Below are 16810 nucleotides of genomic sequence, written 5' to 3' on the forward strand. Positions count from 1 at the left end.
ATTGACTTGAATTATGATTTATGAAATAAAACATGTTTGGAAGAATTGATTTTAATATATGTTTTAATAAATAAATTTGAAGGATTGATTTTGAGATCATGTTTTGAATGATGGAATTATTTATCATATTTAAAAGGTTTGGTTTATTGGATTTACTTTAAGAATCTAAAGAATTGGTTTTGAATGTTGAGGTTTGAGTTATTGAAATAGATATTGGAATTTCATGATTGGTTTTAAAAGCAAGTTTGATAATAAATTAAGTTTACTTATCTTCCACTTGAATGTACTTGGCATATTTTGCTAATTCGTATTTGTTTGGTTTTGGTTCGCCTTATTTACCTTAATGGTAAGCAGTGTTGACTATTTTCAGGTGGAGTCAATAAATGAGCATTTGGGAGTCCCGCAATATGCTTCACATAATTTAAGGGATGTTGATTTTGTTTTTATTTTTGAGTACTCATAACAAAGGTTACTATTTTTACTAAGTATTAATAAATAAAGAGTTTGAGTTTCCGCTGCAAAGTATTGGTTTATTTAGTAGCTTTGAGTAGCCTTGTGTAATCACGCAGTGGTAATACGCCTAATTATATCTCTATGGTATAATTATACGTATTATACTAGTATTTCCGTAGAGGGAGATTTGTGGGTGTTATAATCCTACAATGAGAAAGACCTTGAAAACAACAATGCAAGGCACATGCCATAGATGATGTATATGGCATATAATATCCAAATCTGGGAAGAAACTCCGGAAGTATGAGAAATACCCGAAGTTGTGGGAAAGTGAACATGAGCTTTACGACCCTTTTATTTAACCTACCTTTACTTGGAATTTTCTGATTTACGTGCAAGATATACACCTTACCTTACTGCACTTCCTCGATTTTGTAGCAACAACATCATACCTAGCCTTCACAATCTCCCCTTTGCTAGGTTCAATTAGCTTACACAGCCAAATTAAGTAATTAGCACAATTATAAAACCAAATCAACCAAAACTACAAAGCCAAATCAGCTTACAAACATTTTATATAGACTACATTGTCTTTCACTTTTACCTTAAATTTATGTTGGTGTTGCCTTCTTCTATCATCCTTAGATTTATGGGAAGAAGAATGAGACGAAGTTTGAGAGCTGTTTTCATCTTCACTCTTGCCTCTTTCACTCAAATCATGTTTTTCATAAACACCATAACACTCATCATATTCAACCCTTTTTCTTTTCTTCACAACCTTTGAAGTAGATGATTCTTCACCTCGAACATGGTTTAAAATCCTACGACCATCATGTCTTCCTATTCTCTTGTAACATTAAGTAATACAGAGAAGAACATCAACATAGTTCACACAATAATACAATGAACAACATCAACCAAATACAAAGAACACAAAACCACATAATTGTATTGCAAAAGCACAAGCTAAAATAAGAATACTTCAATTACTTTGTTTTGAATAAATGCAGCCACAAACTTAGTAAACCTCACTAAATATTGCAGTAAAACTCATCAACTTGGTTTCAATTTACATGCAATTATACCCTATTAAAAAATTAGTTACTTAACCACCTATACCATGTTCACATTTTGCATAAATCGTAAAATTAGTTGATTTCGTATTGTTTTATACCTATTAACTTCAGGATTCAATTAACAAGTTCAATTAAACTACATTACTTAAATAGAAACCAAACACTATATCAAACTATATTAGTTAAATAAAAACCAAACGCTAAATTAAACCATTCATTCAAATTGAAACGCAGAATACCTGAATCCTTTGTGAATTCCTCTATGATCAACATAATTCCTTTCGCAAAGAAAAGCCCTAATTCAACAAATTTGAGCTTGGAAGAAGGATCCTTATACTTCATTTTCCGTGAACAACCCTAATTGCGAAGACGAACAACGAGTGATTGAGCAACGAAGGAATGATTTGGGGAAAATGTCAAAGAACCCTAAAATCACCTAGAGTATTGAGTTGGGGAAATTGAATTAAGTGTAAAACAACATAATTATCTGACTATGATTTATCCCCGCAAAATAAGCAACAAGTTGTGAGTTGGAAAAACGGGTTTGACACATTGGCATCTGCTGAGCTTTTATTTCAAGATTTCAAAACTTCCGAAATGATCGTCTTGCCCCTGTGATGGTTAAGCCATTTCCAACACAGTTAGGCGCTGCAACGCGCTGGTGTTGAATAATTTGATTTTAAGTCGGGTCATATAACTTAGGTTTTAGTTGGGAGAAAATTTTTAGCTCCCAAAGAGATATAAATCGATGTTGTATAAGAATGTCTTATTGATTGTGATGACTTAAAGTTATAGGTGATGTATATTTCAAATCCTAATATAGGTTAATAAAATACCTTGATCGATTAGAATATATATTTTTTTCGAATATAATTTATTGGTATACTTCACAAAATGCTTTATGAATAAAACTGAAATAAAATTCAACAACATGACACTAATTTAATCAACTCACACTAGTACATAACGTGTACAACCTTAACATCATCTAAGACTGAACCACACATATAGCCATAATCAAGCCTAGTGTGATAAAATGCACTCCAAAATGTAATTCTTGTTCTATCAGAAATTGCTTGAAACTTGAGACTTGCAGTTGTAAATCCACCTTTAGCTTCAGAATTGAAATGTACTTTAACATTTTCTTTACCACCAAATGCTTCAACTTCCATTGAACCAGGACAATTATTTTTGGCGTCACCAACTTTAAAAGTAAGGAGGTATGATACATTAGGTTTAGTATATATAATTTGAGCAATGGCACTTTCTCTTCCTCCGATGAGCTCAATAGCAGATGATTCGGAGGGTACGTGGAAATATTTTGAGTCAATGAACTTTACAGGCCTCGCTGATTCAATGATCCAGCCAGGGAGTGAGGAGACGGAGTCATGGGGATGTGAAGGGATGAGGACTCCTGTTGAGAAATTCTCAAGTACATATGGACCGGTTTCAAACCCTTCGTTTTTAACTAGGTTACCTGCAAAAGATTAAGTAGAACATTGTAACGAGTCAATAACCATGACTCAAATTGGGAAATTCCCTGTTTCTCATATTGAGAAATGAAATTTGTTTCTCATGGGGGCATTTTTGTGAATAAATCAACAACTTTTTCATTATTATGGGCTCCACAATTCCACAATTGAATAAAGTTGTTGGTTTATTTACAAAAATGTCATGTGAGAAATAAATTTTGTTTCTCACTATAAGAAACTGGGACATCCCCGACTCAAATTAATGTAACATGTTGCAAATGTTTTGTGGTACAACCGTACAACAACTCAAGGATTATTAACCCATGAGATCAATTAATAACAATTTACTTTTAATGTTAATTTCTCCCTCCCTCATTTGTTTCTTAGTGAACAGCGAGACGATGTATGAGATAACTCTTGAATCATCCATATATAGCAAACTAATTGACTAAGCTCGTTAAAGTGTTTAAAACATGAAGTTCTCAATGACCTTTAAATTAAACAAATAAACATGCATCTGATGTAAGTAGATGTCAATTGGCTTAATTGACCTCTAGGGTAATAATGTAAACGAGATTTGATCTCAGGTTTTGAGTATCATTTTCAAGACTTTAACCAACTAAACTAGTTGTCATTCACTGCGACATTTTAATAGTGTATTGAAAATCTAAAAGATTAGTATGAACAGTTAATTAAATAGTCAAATAACTGGGGAAAAAAAGGAAAACGTGAGTGTGGTAACCCGTGATGTAGATGCCTTAATCTTAATAAAAATATAGAAATTTACCTTCGATGTAATGTGCTAACAATATCTCTTTAATTGCAATAGCATCCAAGAGTGGGCCACAAGCTGGATCCTCTTCAATTCCAGGGTTCTTCAAAGTGATCTTAACATTTTGAGAAGTAGCCTTAAAAGCCCAAGCATAAGTATCTCCTCCATCACCACTAAACTATGTTTGAATAGGGAGATCTACTGTGGTTCCAGAGGTTGCAACCCTAATAGACTCCTCTTGTGCACAAGTTCTTGTTGTGCTGAAGGTGATTAAGTAGTATGAATTTTTCTTTAGTACTACTTCTTGGGAGATAGAGGCCTCATTCCCTAACCTAATCGCGTATACACCACGTGGGACGTTGAAGTAGAAGCCACCTGGTTAAGGTCCACCTGATATGTACTCTACTAAGCCATTGTTTTTCCATTCGGGAAGAGAGTGTTTACCAGCTATAATTGTCTTCTTCATGTTTGATGGCTTTGGTGCCTCTTCAATGTTCCCATTTGGGAGAAATCCTGCAAATAGATATCGTTTTCAACGTATAAATAAATCATAGATACAGTGTAAAACTCATTGTGAAAGCAATATGAGATTTTAAATGTTGTTGATACGTGTCACATGCAATGTTATGTGACATCTCTTATCATTAGAAAGGAGGTGGAATGTGACTAACAATTTTTACCTTAAGTTTTAGGAATATATGTTAATAATCATGTAGATCTATGTTCAAACTTTCCTTACATTATATGTAAATTGGATTAACCCAATAAAGTTTCGCCTCTCCTATTAAGAGACGAGAGCCAATCAATTATGGCCCAATCCGTGGATGTGAGCTGGGCCAATTTTCATGCGTGACCCACCTTTTTTTTTTCCAATAACGAACTACCTCCCAACCATGTAGTCATTTTCGATATAACACACAAAAAAGTAATTTTCTCTATTCGTATTTAATTTGGGAGATGTAAGAATAAATATAAAATAAGATGGTAAATAAACGTAAAGTTAGAGTATAGTTAAGTAAAACTCACCATCAGGAGTAGTTGCATAGACGATTGAAGAAGCAATATAATCACTACTGCTTATCATTAGCATAAGGACGAAGCAAAGGGTAGACAAACCCATTTTGATCTACGGAATACTCGATAATAGAGAATGAGAGAAAAATTTGCGCTTCCGAGAACGTGAAAGTGCAATGAAAACTGAGAAGTTAGACTCATTATATATACATATACATTATACATTGACTCTAAAATTAATAATAATTTATGTTAACATATAAATTAAACTATTCTCGGTCCTTTCTTAGCACTCTCTTTTTTTTCTTTTGTACATGAGGCACAAAAATTAGTGATATAGACGGAAATTGATTTAAGTATTGTTTACTACATTCAAGACTTTAATTTAATCAGCTAAGCTACTCCTTAGTTGTGTGATATTTAGTGAATGAACAAAATTAAAGGGACATCACTTATTGACTTATGCTTCCCGTCTTTTCTAGATTAATTTTTTACTAATTAAATTTAAGTTTAGTGGCATGTTAAATCCGCACATTTTGTTGTTTATTGAAAACTTACATTTCAAATTGGAAAAATTAAAATGGAATGAAAGGAGTATCATTTTATTAAACTTCGGACACATATTAGAGGTCTAGCTAGAGTAACACGTAGCCAGTACATACGTGGGTAAAAACTAAAAGGTTCACATCACATAGAATATAAAGTGAGTGTTTGAGAGAAAGAGCGTAAGTGAAAGGTAAACATCCCATGGGTTGAAGCCGGAGTTGAATTTTCCAATTTTATATAGAGAAATTGTTTAAAGACATCCTAATATTGAATACAAGACTTCTTTTCTTCTTCTTTTTTTTGTCTTTTTTTTAATGAGTCACAAGAGAAAACAAATTACAAATTGGGGTGGGGGATTAAAACCTAACTATGAGCTATTGACCTATCATACATAGATTCTCAATGTTAATCAATAGGTCAAAACTTTTTTAATAAAAGACGAATATTTGTGAATAGAAATAGTTATGCAATTACGTACTTAAATTAGGATGGAGGGATACGAAATTCCAAGTACATAATCACAAAATCACAATCAACACAATGAGATCGAGGCTGGCACAGCAATGAATGAGAATTGAATTAATGAGAAGAAAGAAGACTAGTGGAAGGATCGGAATGGAATCATGTAGTGCGTGAGTCCACCAAATAAGCCGTGAGATATGTTACACTGTCTCTTCTTAATCACTAGCTAATTACTGCTCACACTGTCCTATACTAAGAGTTGCTTCTAATTTAAGGCTTCCTTCCTTCTTGCTCGGTTTCTGTCGTACTACACTGTACTACAAACAATACTCTACTTAAATTCTGCTGGGAGTTAATATTTTAATTTAACTATTTATATAATAATATTGATATTAATATATACTTTGATCACATGAACTTAAGACCTCGACTTTAATTGCTATATATAGATATTATTTTGTTGTAAAACTATGTATTATATGACTAAGCTATGTAATACGTTATTATTAAGGAGTGTAATATAGACTAGCTGGTTTACCTTAGAATGTTGCTAAATATTTGTTCATATCCTTCCTAGAAAGCGAGGCTTTAAGAGAACTCCGTTGAGATTCCAAAAGCTGATTCAAATCAGAACATTTCATCCCCCTTGAGAGATGATCACGAGTTTTTTGGATGTTTAGTGACGTTTATAAGGGCATTTTAGGGCACCATCCATAGCTAGTATATTACAACGTACCCTTGCACTACTACAAAAAGAGCATTTTCTCGACGCTGGACCTTCGACGCTAGGCAAGCAGCGTTAACTATTAATTATACTATGCGTATTATCTCGACGCTTTTGCAGGTCGAAATTAATTTTCGGCGTTAAAAAGCGTCGAGAACATAACACGTGCCCCACACGTGACTGCAAGAAACCCTCAATTGTAGAATTTAGGGTAAATGAAACCACCGAACAAGAACACAAACACAAAAACAAAAACCTCTAGTTACAATCCGAATTCTACTCTTCTCTCTTTCAATCCGAATTCTACAAAGACACTTATGGAACCATTGTTTCCAATCTCAGATCTTTGTTTTTCTCGAAGTAATTTCAATGTGAGGAATATCATTTTGTGAACCAGATTCTTCAAATTGAGGTACATCAATTTCAATTTCAGATCTTTGTCCTTCTTGGATTCAATTTCAATTTTAGGTAAATCAATTTAAAATTCAGATCTTCATCTCTCTTTGAATCAATTTATAGATCTTGATCCAAAATTGTAATCAATGTCGTCCCTCTGAGTGCCGATCGATAATATTAAGGTACAGACCAAATTTGTTTTTAATGTTATATTTTTCAATAATCTAACAGATTATGTTTAGATATGGGTTAGATTCATGAGTAATTGAGATTTTAGGGTTCTGTTATGTTTCATTTTGTGCTTCTGGTTTAATTCAATTTTTAGAATATTAGCCTTTTATTTCATGTTTTTAAATGAGCTTGATCGCATTGTTTTCGTCTCACAATTCCATCACACTTCGCATTGATTTTCGTAGGAGCTGCTGTGAGTGCTGACTTTGTTTGGCTCGTTCTCCTTCGTTAGAGAAGCTTTTTAGGTGATTCTTTTTTTGAATTTGGGTGTTTTTTTGTCTACTTTCTGCCTTTAAAATTTCAGAATTTTTGGAGTTTATTTGCTATTAAACTGGGCTGTTTTGCTCCGACTGGTTTGTTTTGGTTCAAATTGGTTTATTCTTGCTGTTTGGGTGGGATTTTAATAGAGTTGTTCTGTAATTTTCTGTAGGGATTTCCTGTGTGATTTAGGGTATATTGAGGGTGTTTGAAAATATTATTGCACTTTTTATTCCCCTGTGTTTCTTGCTGCTACTATTTTCTTATGCGTTCGTTTTTCCCTTGTATGTGATTAAATCTTGCTGCTATTGATACTGTTGGAAGCTGTTGCTACCTATGCTTAACGTTGCTACATGCTGCTGCCAGCCTGCCACCGCCTATGCTTGATGCTGCTGCTGCTTCCTCTGCTTAGATGTTGTTGCTTCCTATGCTTACTACTGCTCATGGGGTTTTCTAAGCTAAAAAAAAGGGGAACATTTTTTGATATTACAGTTTTTTTAAGCGTTCCTTTTTTATTTTTTTTATATGAGCCGGGTTATTGATGTTTATGTCTATTTTTGTTGTTCCTAACAAATTTCACGTTTTTTTCTTGGATGATGGCTATTGTAGGCTTATTGGGTTTGAAGTGAGGATTGAAGCCTCTTGGTTATATTTGTGTGTTTTGATTGAAATTCTATTTTTTTTATCTTTGCGCATTTCAAAACAAAATCATTTGCCATTGTTCTAAATTTTTTATAGAAGATAAGATACATTGTCACTATTCTAATATTTTTGAGAAAATTATCAGGAAAAAAAGAGGGGGTTAAAGATAATGGATCCTACAGTAGCAAGCTTCAATGGGGTGCTCAATAAATTTAAAGAGGAAGTTGGAAATATCAAATCTAATTGCATCCTTGTTTTGGCTGACAAATAACCCTTCTACTACTCTCTGTTGCTTTAATGTTGATATTGGATTTTAGTAATGGCTACACTTTTGAGAGCTTATGCAGGACATAGGCCAACTTATAAGACCCCTTAGCACCCTTGGAGGGTCAAGGATTTAGCTCAAGGGTGTTCCAGCCCTTATTCACTAGGAGAATTATGTTTCTGCTACGCATTTGGAAGACCAGAGGCTCACATTGAATCAAATATTAGTGCCCTTCTCGGTGAGTCTAAAAGTGATCAAATGTACTTTGTTTAGTTGCAGTTGCAGAGTTTTTAAAGCTAATGCACCCACCCCCTAACTGAAATAATAAATTTGCTTAGATGGGTAATTGATTTTTTGTTTCTTTTTTTGATTTATTGTATTTAATTAAGCTGATACAAATGATGTGCATTATAGTTTGCCAAATTTCCAAAAATTTCCTACTTTGTAGTTTCAGGAATCGATTTAACTATTAGCAAATTATTGTAAATCTTGTAAATTAATGTTTTATTTAGTTTATCTTGTGCAAAATCTGCTATGTCGCTTTCATATAGAGCAATACTTATGTAGAAGAAATGCTCTGAGATTGTATATTTTTGCTCATGCAATGATCTGTTTGAATCACCTATGATTTTTAGGATCAAGTGTATCCATTGCTCGGATTTGGTGTACAGGTTGAGCAAGTATTGTTAGTGTAGTATCTGATATATGCTCATTATTTGACAAGTACTTGTATTTTATTGATGTTGTTATTTATTATGTGTGGTTATGGTAGATGGGAAAAGGAGTAGGTGACTAGGTGGGGTGTGAGATATGATTAAATTTCCCAAGCCAGAGAGCTTGCCTTTTTGTGAGGGGTGGTGTACTGGTGTGGTACTCTGTTATGGAACGGGTCAATAAGGTCAACAAAGCTATCGGACCAATTCAACCACCACTTTTGGTGTACTCCAGGCGCGCAAAACAGGGGCAGCAGCAAGGGTCAATTGTGAGAAGGAACAATGAACAACAGGACAAGGCCAATTAAGGGGAAGTTGAGGAAAGAAGGCAGCCTCCTTTAATCATAACCTTTGTGGGTTTCTATTTTAGTTAATTAATGTCACATGTTCTAGTTAAGTCTTGAGTATATGTATTGTAGTTAGGGGGCAGTAGAGACCATCCAGAAATTAGTGAAAACACATGAGAGACTTGTGGCCTCAAGCTACTGTGAGATTCATAACCTCAAGTTATGCCTATCCCTTGTAATTCAATCATCAGTGAATCAAATACTCAAGTTTAAGCCTTGGTTCTTGCAAATTGTCTTAAATTATAATTGCAGTAAGTTAGTCTATAACATACTCCATGTGAGAGGTTACTTATTCTTGCTTGTTAATGAATTGTCTTTAATCTCTTTACACTTTAGGTGATTTATTCATGTAATTTCTAAAAAAGAAGAGTGCTTACTATGTGTATAAATTTTGTCTTAGATGACATTGAGCTTTAATATCTTGGTGCTTATATTATGAAATATTCATTCTTAGCTTTTATACACCAATATTCATGATTGAGTTTTTTTCTTTCTTTCATATTCTTTATTTTTTTATTTTTATGTATGATTGTGATTTAAAATTTCACTCTGTTGGCTCAGATTTGAGGCTAGAACACTAGCTATTGGTGAAGCCATTAAATTAGGAGCAGCTATAGACTATCTATCTAGAATCGGCATGCAAATGTTTTACGATTATGAGGTAGATTATTGTCTTGCAATTAATATCTTCCTGTCCAGTCGCTCGTTGATTTCTTATATTCAGCAGCTATATGATTTTTGGAACTTTAATCTCCAATATTGGTTATTATAATCCAAGTAATAGTACTAATAGAATTATTACTTAGTTGTAATTGTGTGTATGTTGATTAGATGGGAATGATTTAATGTATATTAGATATTAGATTAAGATAAAGTAAGATTTGTCTTTTATCTACTTTCATTATTTGAATTAACTTTTAATGCTCTTTTCTTTAATGATCAGTAGCTTTTTCTCATATTAGTGGTCTTGTAGAGATGATAAACTTAATGTTAGTGTTAATTCTTTTAGTTATAAGCTAGATTAAACTTTTTTAAAGTTTGAATTGGATTTGATTTTCTGAGATTGAATATCTACACCTAATTACTAACTAGCTAATTGAGATTTGTTTATGTTTTTTGGTTTGTTCTGGTTAGAATTTATATACAACTATACGAAGGATTGTTTTGGGCAGTTTATATTGATGTCGTAATTATTATCAAGCAATCTAATGAAATGAATATTGTATGTACTTCAATTTTTTTTTCTCATATATTGGCCGTAAATCTACATCTTAGTTTATGTGCTTTGGCTGCAAAATTTTATTCTAGTAAATTTGTAGTTTTTATGTCCTAGTTAGTTCTTGAGACGCTCCTTAAGTCTGTTATAATTTTAAATTTACTAAATCAAGTTTTTAATTGACTTAAAGTCTTACTAAATCAAGTTGTGACTAATCTTAGATCTGGTAGTGAAGTTGGGGTATTGATCAGATTGTTAAATCAGTTTTTACTGTTTTTAACTACTCTTATAGATTATGCTGAATATCTTCTTTAAGTCTTTTTTCATTTGGGTCTTACACAAAAACATACCTATAAAGGACTAAAGCCTGAAGGTACATCTAAAAAGGTGCTGTGTTCGGAGTCACAGCAGCATGGATAGCGCACACTAACCTGTTGATTTGGGCGAGTTTGCCTTTTTGTTCAGATTTCTATCAGTATTGATTTGGTGTGTCCAATTGTTGGATTGATAATGATAACTATATATGTTTTCTTTTTTATGTTCTTTTTTTTATCAATAACATATGATATGCTAAAAACTTACTTGGCCAAAAGAATATTATTGAACCAGCTTTTATAGCTTGCTTTAACTTTGGAATATCATGAATGTCATTCTATGTTAGGTAAGCATACTCCAATAAGTTAGGTATTTATCTTAGATTGAAATTTTTCTAGATCTTATTGTTACTTTGTTAGCAGGGCTGCCATTTTAAGCTTCAGTATAGTTGGAGAACCACTGATAAAGTTCTGTTTTCTTATTTATATACCAGGCATTGATGCATCTGTTCCTCTACCTTGTTTTGGTGCGGGATTCTGAATTGTTTTATGAGTGCGTGAGAGCTTTGAAAGCCTTTGCTTCATTTCATTATAAAGAAACTATTGCTAGAAAGGTGGGTCTAGGTTCACATGCTGCTTGTGGTGTCAAGGTATACGGGGGAGAATGTTCAGGAAGGAATTTTGAGTCGCTTCCTTCCTTCCCGGCTGCAGCTACTTCTATTTGAGGATTACAGGTATAAGGTTGTTGATAATTTTAACCTTTTTTTTATTTTATTTTTTGCATCAGGCATCCTTCAAGGGCAGTTGCTTCCACTCTTCCTTTCTTCCTCCATTTTTCATGAACTTTGCTTTACGCCCTCTTGCAAGTATATTAAGGAGCAGCTAAATTGGAGATTGATTGAAGATTTTTTGAGAAGAAATGAGCAGATTTGTTCCACTACAACTAGTCACGAATGAAGTATAAGTTGGAATTATATCTGTTGTAATAGAAATCTCGTTACTGTGAGATATTGTACATATACTATAATATACCTATATGAAATAAAAAAAAAAAAAAAAAAAATTGGCCCAATTATTTGGTAATTTTTTTTTTCATTGGAACGCACGTTTTTTTGTTAAATATATTTTAGATATTTTTTTTAATAATATGGACAAGAAAAAATGTCCCTAACGTAGATAATATAGACGAAAAAACCGTCCCAAAAATATTATATATCAAATGTTCGAAACTCTAGACACAAAAAAGCGTCACCGATTTAATGCTTTAGACAACAAAAAGCGTCGAAAATGTAAAGAAAGTGCGCCAATTTCTGCTAATGTCGACGCTTCGTGTGTTAATTTGGACATAGATAGCGTCGAGATTTTCGACGTTTTATAACGTCAGAAAATATTGGGACATAAAAAGGTGTCGAGATTTGAGACACGGAAAAAGCGTCGCAAATTTGCCGTCTCGCAAATTTGCCAAAAAATGGCGACGCTTTTCAATGCCGTAAATAATGGAAAAAAGCGTCTCAAAAGGACGGGATTTGTGGTAGTGTTGTTTAATTAATTAATTAATGATTTTCTAGCTACAAATCAGAGTATTAAATTCAGGTTAACTAATTTTGTTAGGCAAATTTGGATGATAGAAGCTAAATTATAAGGTAAATCTATGACTTAAACTTTGTAAAACATGTTTTATAGATAAGTTGTATTTTGAAATAATTAAAAAGGAATAAATTTCGATCAAACTTAAATATTCCAAGACCCTTGTGCAAAAGATCATTTCACAATACTATATCTTATATAAATTCATTTCATAATACATGCTTTGATAAGACCATGATGTCTTAAATTTCCTTGTATAGAAATCACGGCATACAAAATAATCCAGCTTTAATCCCTATAACATATTATTCCATTTGTAATAATCACTTACAAAATAATCTTTAATCATACGTAATATTTCTTCCGTCCCTTGCAGTTAGTGAAGGGGCACAACCCTAACATCGTCTAAGACAGGACCACACATGTGACTAAAATCAACTGTGTTGTGATAATAAGAACTCCAAAAGGTTAATCTAGTTCTATCTGAGATTGCCTTAAATTTAAGACTTGCAGAAGTGAAACCACCCTTTCCCTTGGATTCATAACTAACTTTAATTGTATCTTTGGCCGCAAATGCTTCCACTAGCATAGGTCCATTGCATCCATTTTTGGCATCTCCGATTTTGAAGGTGAGGAGGTAGAATTGATCTTGTACCGTTCTTATGATTTGAGCTATCGCACTCTCTCTTCCTCCTACTAATTCGACAGCAAAGGATCTTGAGGGCACAAAGAAATGTGTTGAATCAATGTACTTGATTGGTTTTAGTGATTCAATAATCCAACCAGGAAGTGGAGTGATATAATCATGGGCATGTGGAAGGAGGAGGACTCCTGTTGAGAAATTTTTGAACACATGTGGACCGATTTCAAAGTCTCCATTCTTCACCATGTTTCCTGAAAAAATTGAAAAATACGAAAAAAAAAAAAAATTAAAAAAATCTCTAAAGGTTATAAACTGATAGACTTCAACCATCAACTTAAGTTAAGTTTTTGATTGAGTTATAATTTAATTTGTGTTATTCTACCAAAGAGGTCAATCTGGGCCTAGCAAATGTTATGTAACAATTGCAAGTCACTCGGACAAAAATATATAATTGCATTATTACATGTTCAAATTGATCTTACCTATGGGTTTAGGAAGTGGCGCCATCTCTTTGATTGCAATGGCATCTAAAAGCGGTCCACATTCAGGGTCTTCTTCCTTACCCGGGTTATGAAATGCAACCTTAGCAATTTGAGAAGAGGCCTCGAAAGCCCAAGCATAAGTATCTCCTCCATTGCTACTATACAACGTTTGGATGGGTAAATCCGCGGAGTCATTAGAAGCTGAAACCCCTAAGACCTCATCTAGGGCACAAGTTCTTGTTGCACTAAAGGTAAGGGAGTAATATGACCCTTTCTTAACTCTCACATATTGATGTACAGAGGCCTCATTCCCTAGCCTTATAGCGTGGACACCTCGTGGAACCGCGAAGAAGAAGCCACCCGGTTGAGGTCCACCTGATATGTACTCTACTAAGCCCTTCTTCACCCATTTTGGGAGGGAGTATTTTCCTTTGATTACTGTACCCTTTAAGTCTGATGGCTTTGGTCCTTGTTCAAAGTTTCCATTTGGGAGAAGTCCTGTATGTAACATAATATAAAAATGTTAAATGTTGAAAATCTAATAAGTAACTCAAATCTAACACGCACCTCAACTTCTTGGACTCAACATGTACACTCTTACTTCATACTTGTAGTGATAAGTTACTAGTACTAGCTAAAAAATTTGAAGTATTTACTAGGATCAATGTTTAGAGTGAGACGTTGAATGTGGTATTTTAAAGAGTTACAGATATATATTTGGTCTTAGGTGATGTATATATGCCTTAAATATATTATCTAAATTGATTTATTTAAGAATATATGACATTAAAAATATCACATGTTGAGTGACGTAATATATTTACTTTCGTCTGTGCATATATAATATATCCCTATATATCATTTTCCACCTTAAAATGTTTGAAAAACTTTAGCAATTGAATATATAAAAATTTACGGTGAATGATTAGTCCCATTTTCATATGAATATATGTTCGGAGTATGAACTTTTGCATAATGTTCTAGCTATTAATTACGTTGATCCTTTAAATTAAGTTTTTGCAAGTAAAACATAATGCATAAAAAAAATAAAAAAATAAAAAAACTGTACTAAATGAGAGCATAAATATTAATAACATTTTAAACAGTGAACAAGTGGTAATTAAAATATACACGAACTACTTCGTAAACACTACTTGAATAACACACAAAATTATTATGCATTATCTACTAAATTATGATAAAGGCTTAGGCAACTAGGCAAGGATGCATCAAAACCCAATAACTCAAATTAAATCTCGTCTATATTATTACACGCTCATTATTACTATACGCAATACTGTCAATTATTACTCACCATCAAGAACAGTAGCATTGATTGAAGAAGCAAAATAATCACTGCAGCTTATCAAGACGAATACGAAAACAAGACAAAGCAAAGACGAAGCCATTTTTGAGAGAGAAAATGAGAGGAAAAGATAACAACCAAGGTCTCGAAAATGTGCACTTGATCTAAACAATGTGATTAGTAATAAATACTACTCCAGAGATGCTGTAGCATTATTAAATGTTATCATGAAAAGAGTAAGGAATTGAGTGAAATGAATTGGAAATTGAAATAATCTCGTGGTTTAGTCCACTATATAAGCCGTGAGTTATGTTTGATTGCCTCTAATATCCTTCCTCTTTCTTTCTAAATTGGTGTATTAATAAGCTTCGTTTTACGAACTTATCTGGGGGAGCTCGCCAGCCTAGCAAATGGTCCAGAACACAACACCTATACGACAGGTATCCCCGCCAATGACAGAACTTTATAGCTTAAATCTCAAATTTTTGAATGCACAAAACTATGAGATACACCATTTAACCCATTACTCAAATATTGAACAAAAAATTAGGAAAAAGGAAATAAACCCCAAGCTTAAAAGCAAACCCATTTGGTCAAAACATCAGCATTTCAAGTTATGGACACAAATTCATAGATCATACCTTTCAAAACATAAACCCCAATTTATTTAGCAACCTAACATTACTAAAACTAATTCAATACCCCAACAAACCCACCAAAAATTAACTCATTTTTCCACAATAAAACACCCATAAAATTCCAGTGTATCCAATGAAATTTTTTCTAGATTTAGACATCTGAATATAAGTCTTCAAGATAACTTTTGAAGTACAAAAAAATATAAAAATAAAAATGAATTAAAAAGGATAGTACCTTAATAATGCAATGAAATGCTAAAAACAAATGTGAATGTGATAATTAAAGTTTTTGTGACTTCTCCTTGAAATGAAGAGATACTTTGATTCTGCTGACGTTAACAAGAAAACCTTGTGTCTCTCTCACTCACTCACTCTTTTTCTCTCTCTCTCATCCAACTGAACAGTTTGCTGCTGTAAGAGGTTTTCAATTTTATTTTATTTTTTTTAACTTAATTTTGGATTTTTAATTAGTGTAATTTTGTCTTTAAGATTGGTAACTAAATTCAATCTCACCGAACACGTGGAGAGTAGTTATTAACTCTTTGAGTACTTACACGGGGTCCCAGTTGCTCTGACAGTTGAATTTTTAATAGTAACAATTTTGTACTGTTTAGTTCAGTACTTTGATAAGTTCATCGATAACCTTTTGGCTGTAAAAAAAAAAAAAAAAAAAAAATCAAAAATTATAGAAACGGTTTTTTATCATATACTCTTGAGTTTTTTCGTTTATTCATCATATGCCTCTGAAAATTTTTCAAATTCACTATATACTCCTGAATTGTTACAAAAATTTACCATATACCCGTAATGACAACAAGATGAGTGGAATTTGGTTAATTATGCATCAAAATCACCTTAGATATCTCCCCCTCATCCCTGAAACTAGGGGTGAAAGTCATACAGTTTTAAAACCAAACCGAACCAAATTATTAATTCGAATTGAATTTTTTTTTCAATTCGGTTTGGATTGGATTGAAAAAATAAAAAATTTGAATTTCGGTTTAAGGTCTTCAAAACAGAAAAAACCAAACCAAACCAAACCAAACCAAATTAGATGTAAATGTACAATTATAATTTAGGCCCAAAAGCCCACCAACTTAAGTCAGCCCAATCTTACATAAAAAGAAAAGCAAACCCCTAATTTTCCAAAACCCTCAACCGCCTCTTTTAGATTTTCTTTCTCTCTCCTCTCTCTTTCATTCTCAGCTTCTCTTATGCTCAAATCCTTAGGTTTCTTCGATTATGTTTATGAG

The 16810-nt window shown here is 33.0% G+C and overlaps 1 protein-coding gene and 2 pseudogenes across 1 annotated transcript; 1 reads left to right on the plus strand and 2 right to left on the minus strand.

Moving 5' to 3' along the window:
* Positions 1-2451: 2451 nt before the first annotated feature.
* On the minus strand, positions 2452-4941 carry LOC110693329 (annotated as a pseudogene).
* Positions 4942-8000: 3059 nt separating this feature from the next.
* Positions 8001-11964, plus strand: LOC110693314 (annotated as a pseudogene).
* Positions 11965-12658: 694 nt separating this feature from the next.
* Positions 12659-16420, minus strand: LOC110693278. Its single transcript, XM_021870441.1, has 3 exons — positions 14929-16420; positions 13614-14111; positions 12659-13382 (listed from the first exon to the last, which is right to left on the minus strand). The coding sequence occupies exons 1-3, from the start codon at positions 15020-15022 to the stop codon at positions 12865-12867; spliced, it is 1110 nt and encodes a 369-aa protein (XP_021726133.1). The 5' UTR covers positions 15023-16420; the 3' UTR covers positions 12659-12864.
* Positions 16421-16810: the final 390 nt, after the last annotated feature.

This window comes from Chenopodium quinoa, unplaced genomic scaffold (assembly GCF_001683475.1).
Source record: "Chenopodium quinoa cultivar QQ74 unplaced genomic scaffold, ASM168347v1, whole genome shotgun sequence".
NCBI classification, from domain to species: domain Eukaryota; kingdom Viridiplantae; phylum Streptophyta; class Magnoliopsida; order Caryophyllales; family Amaranthaceae; genus Chenopodium; species Chenopodium quinoa.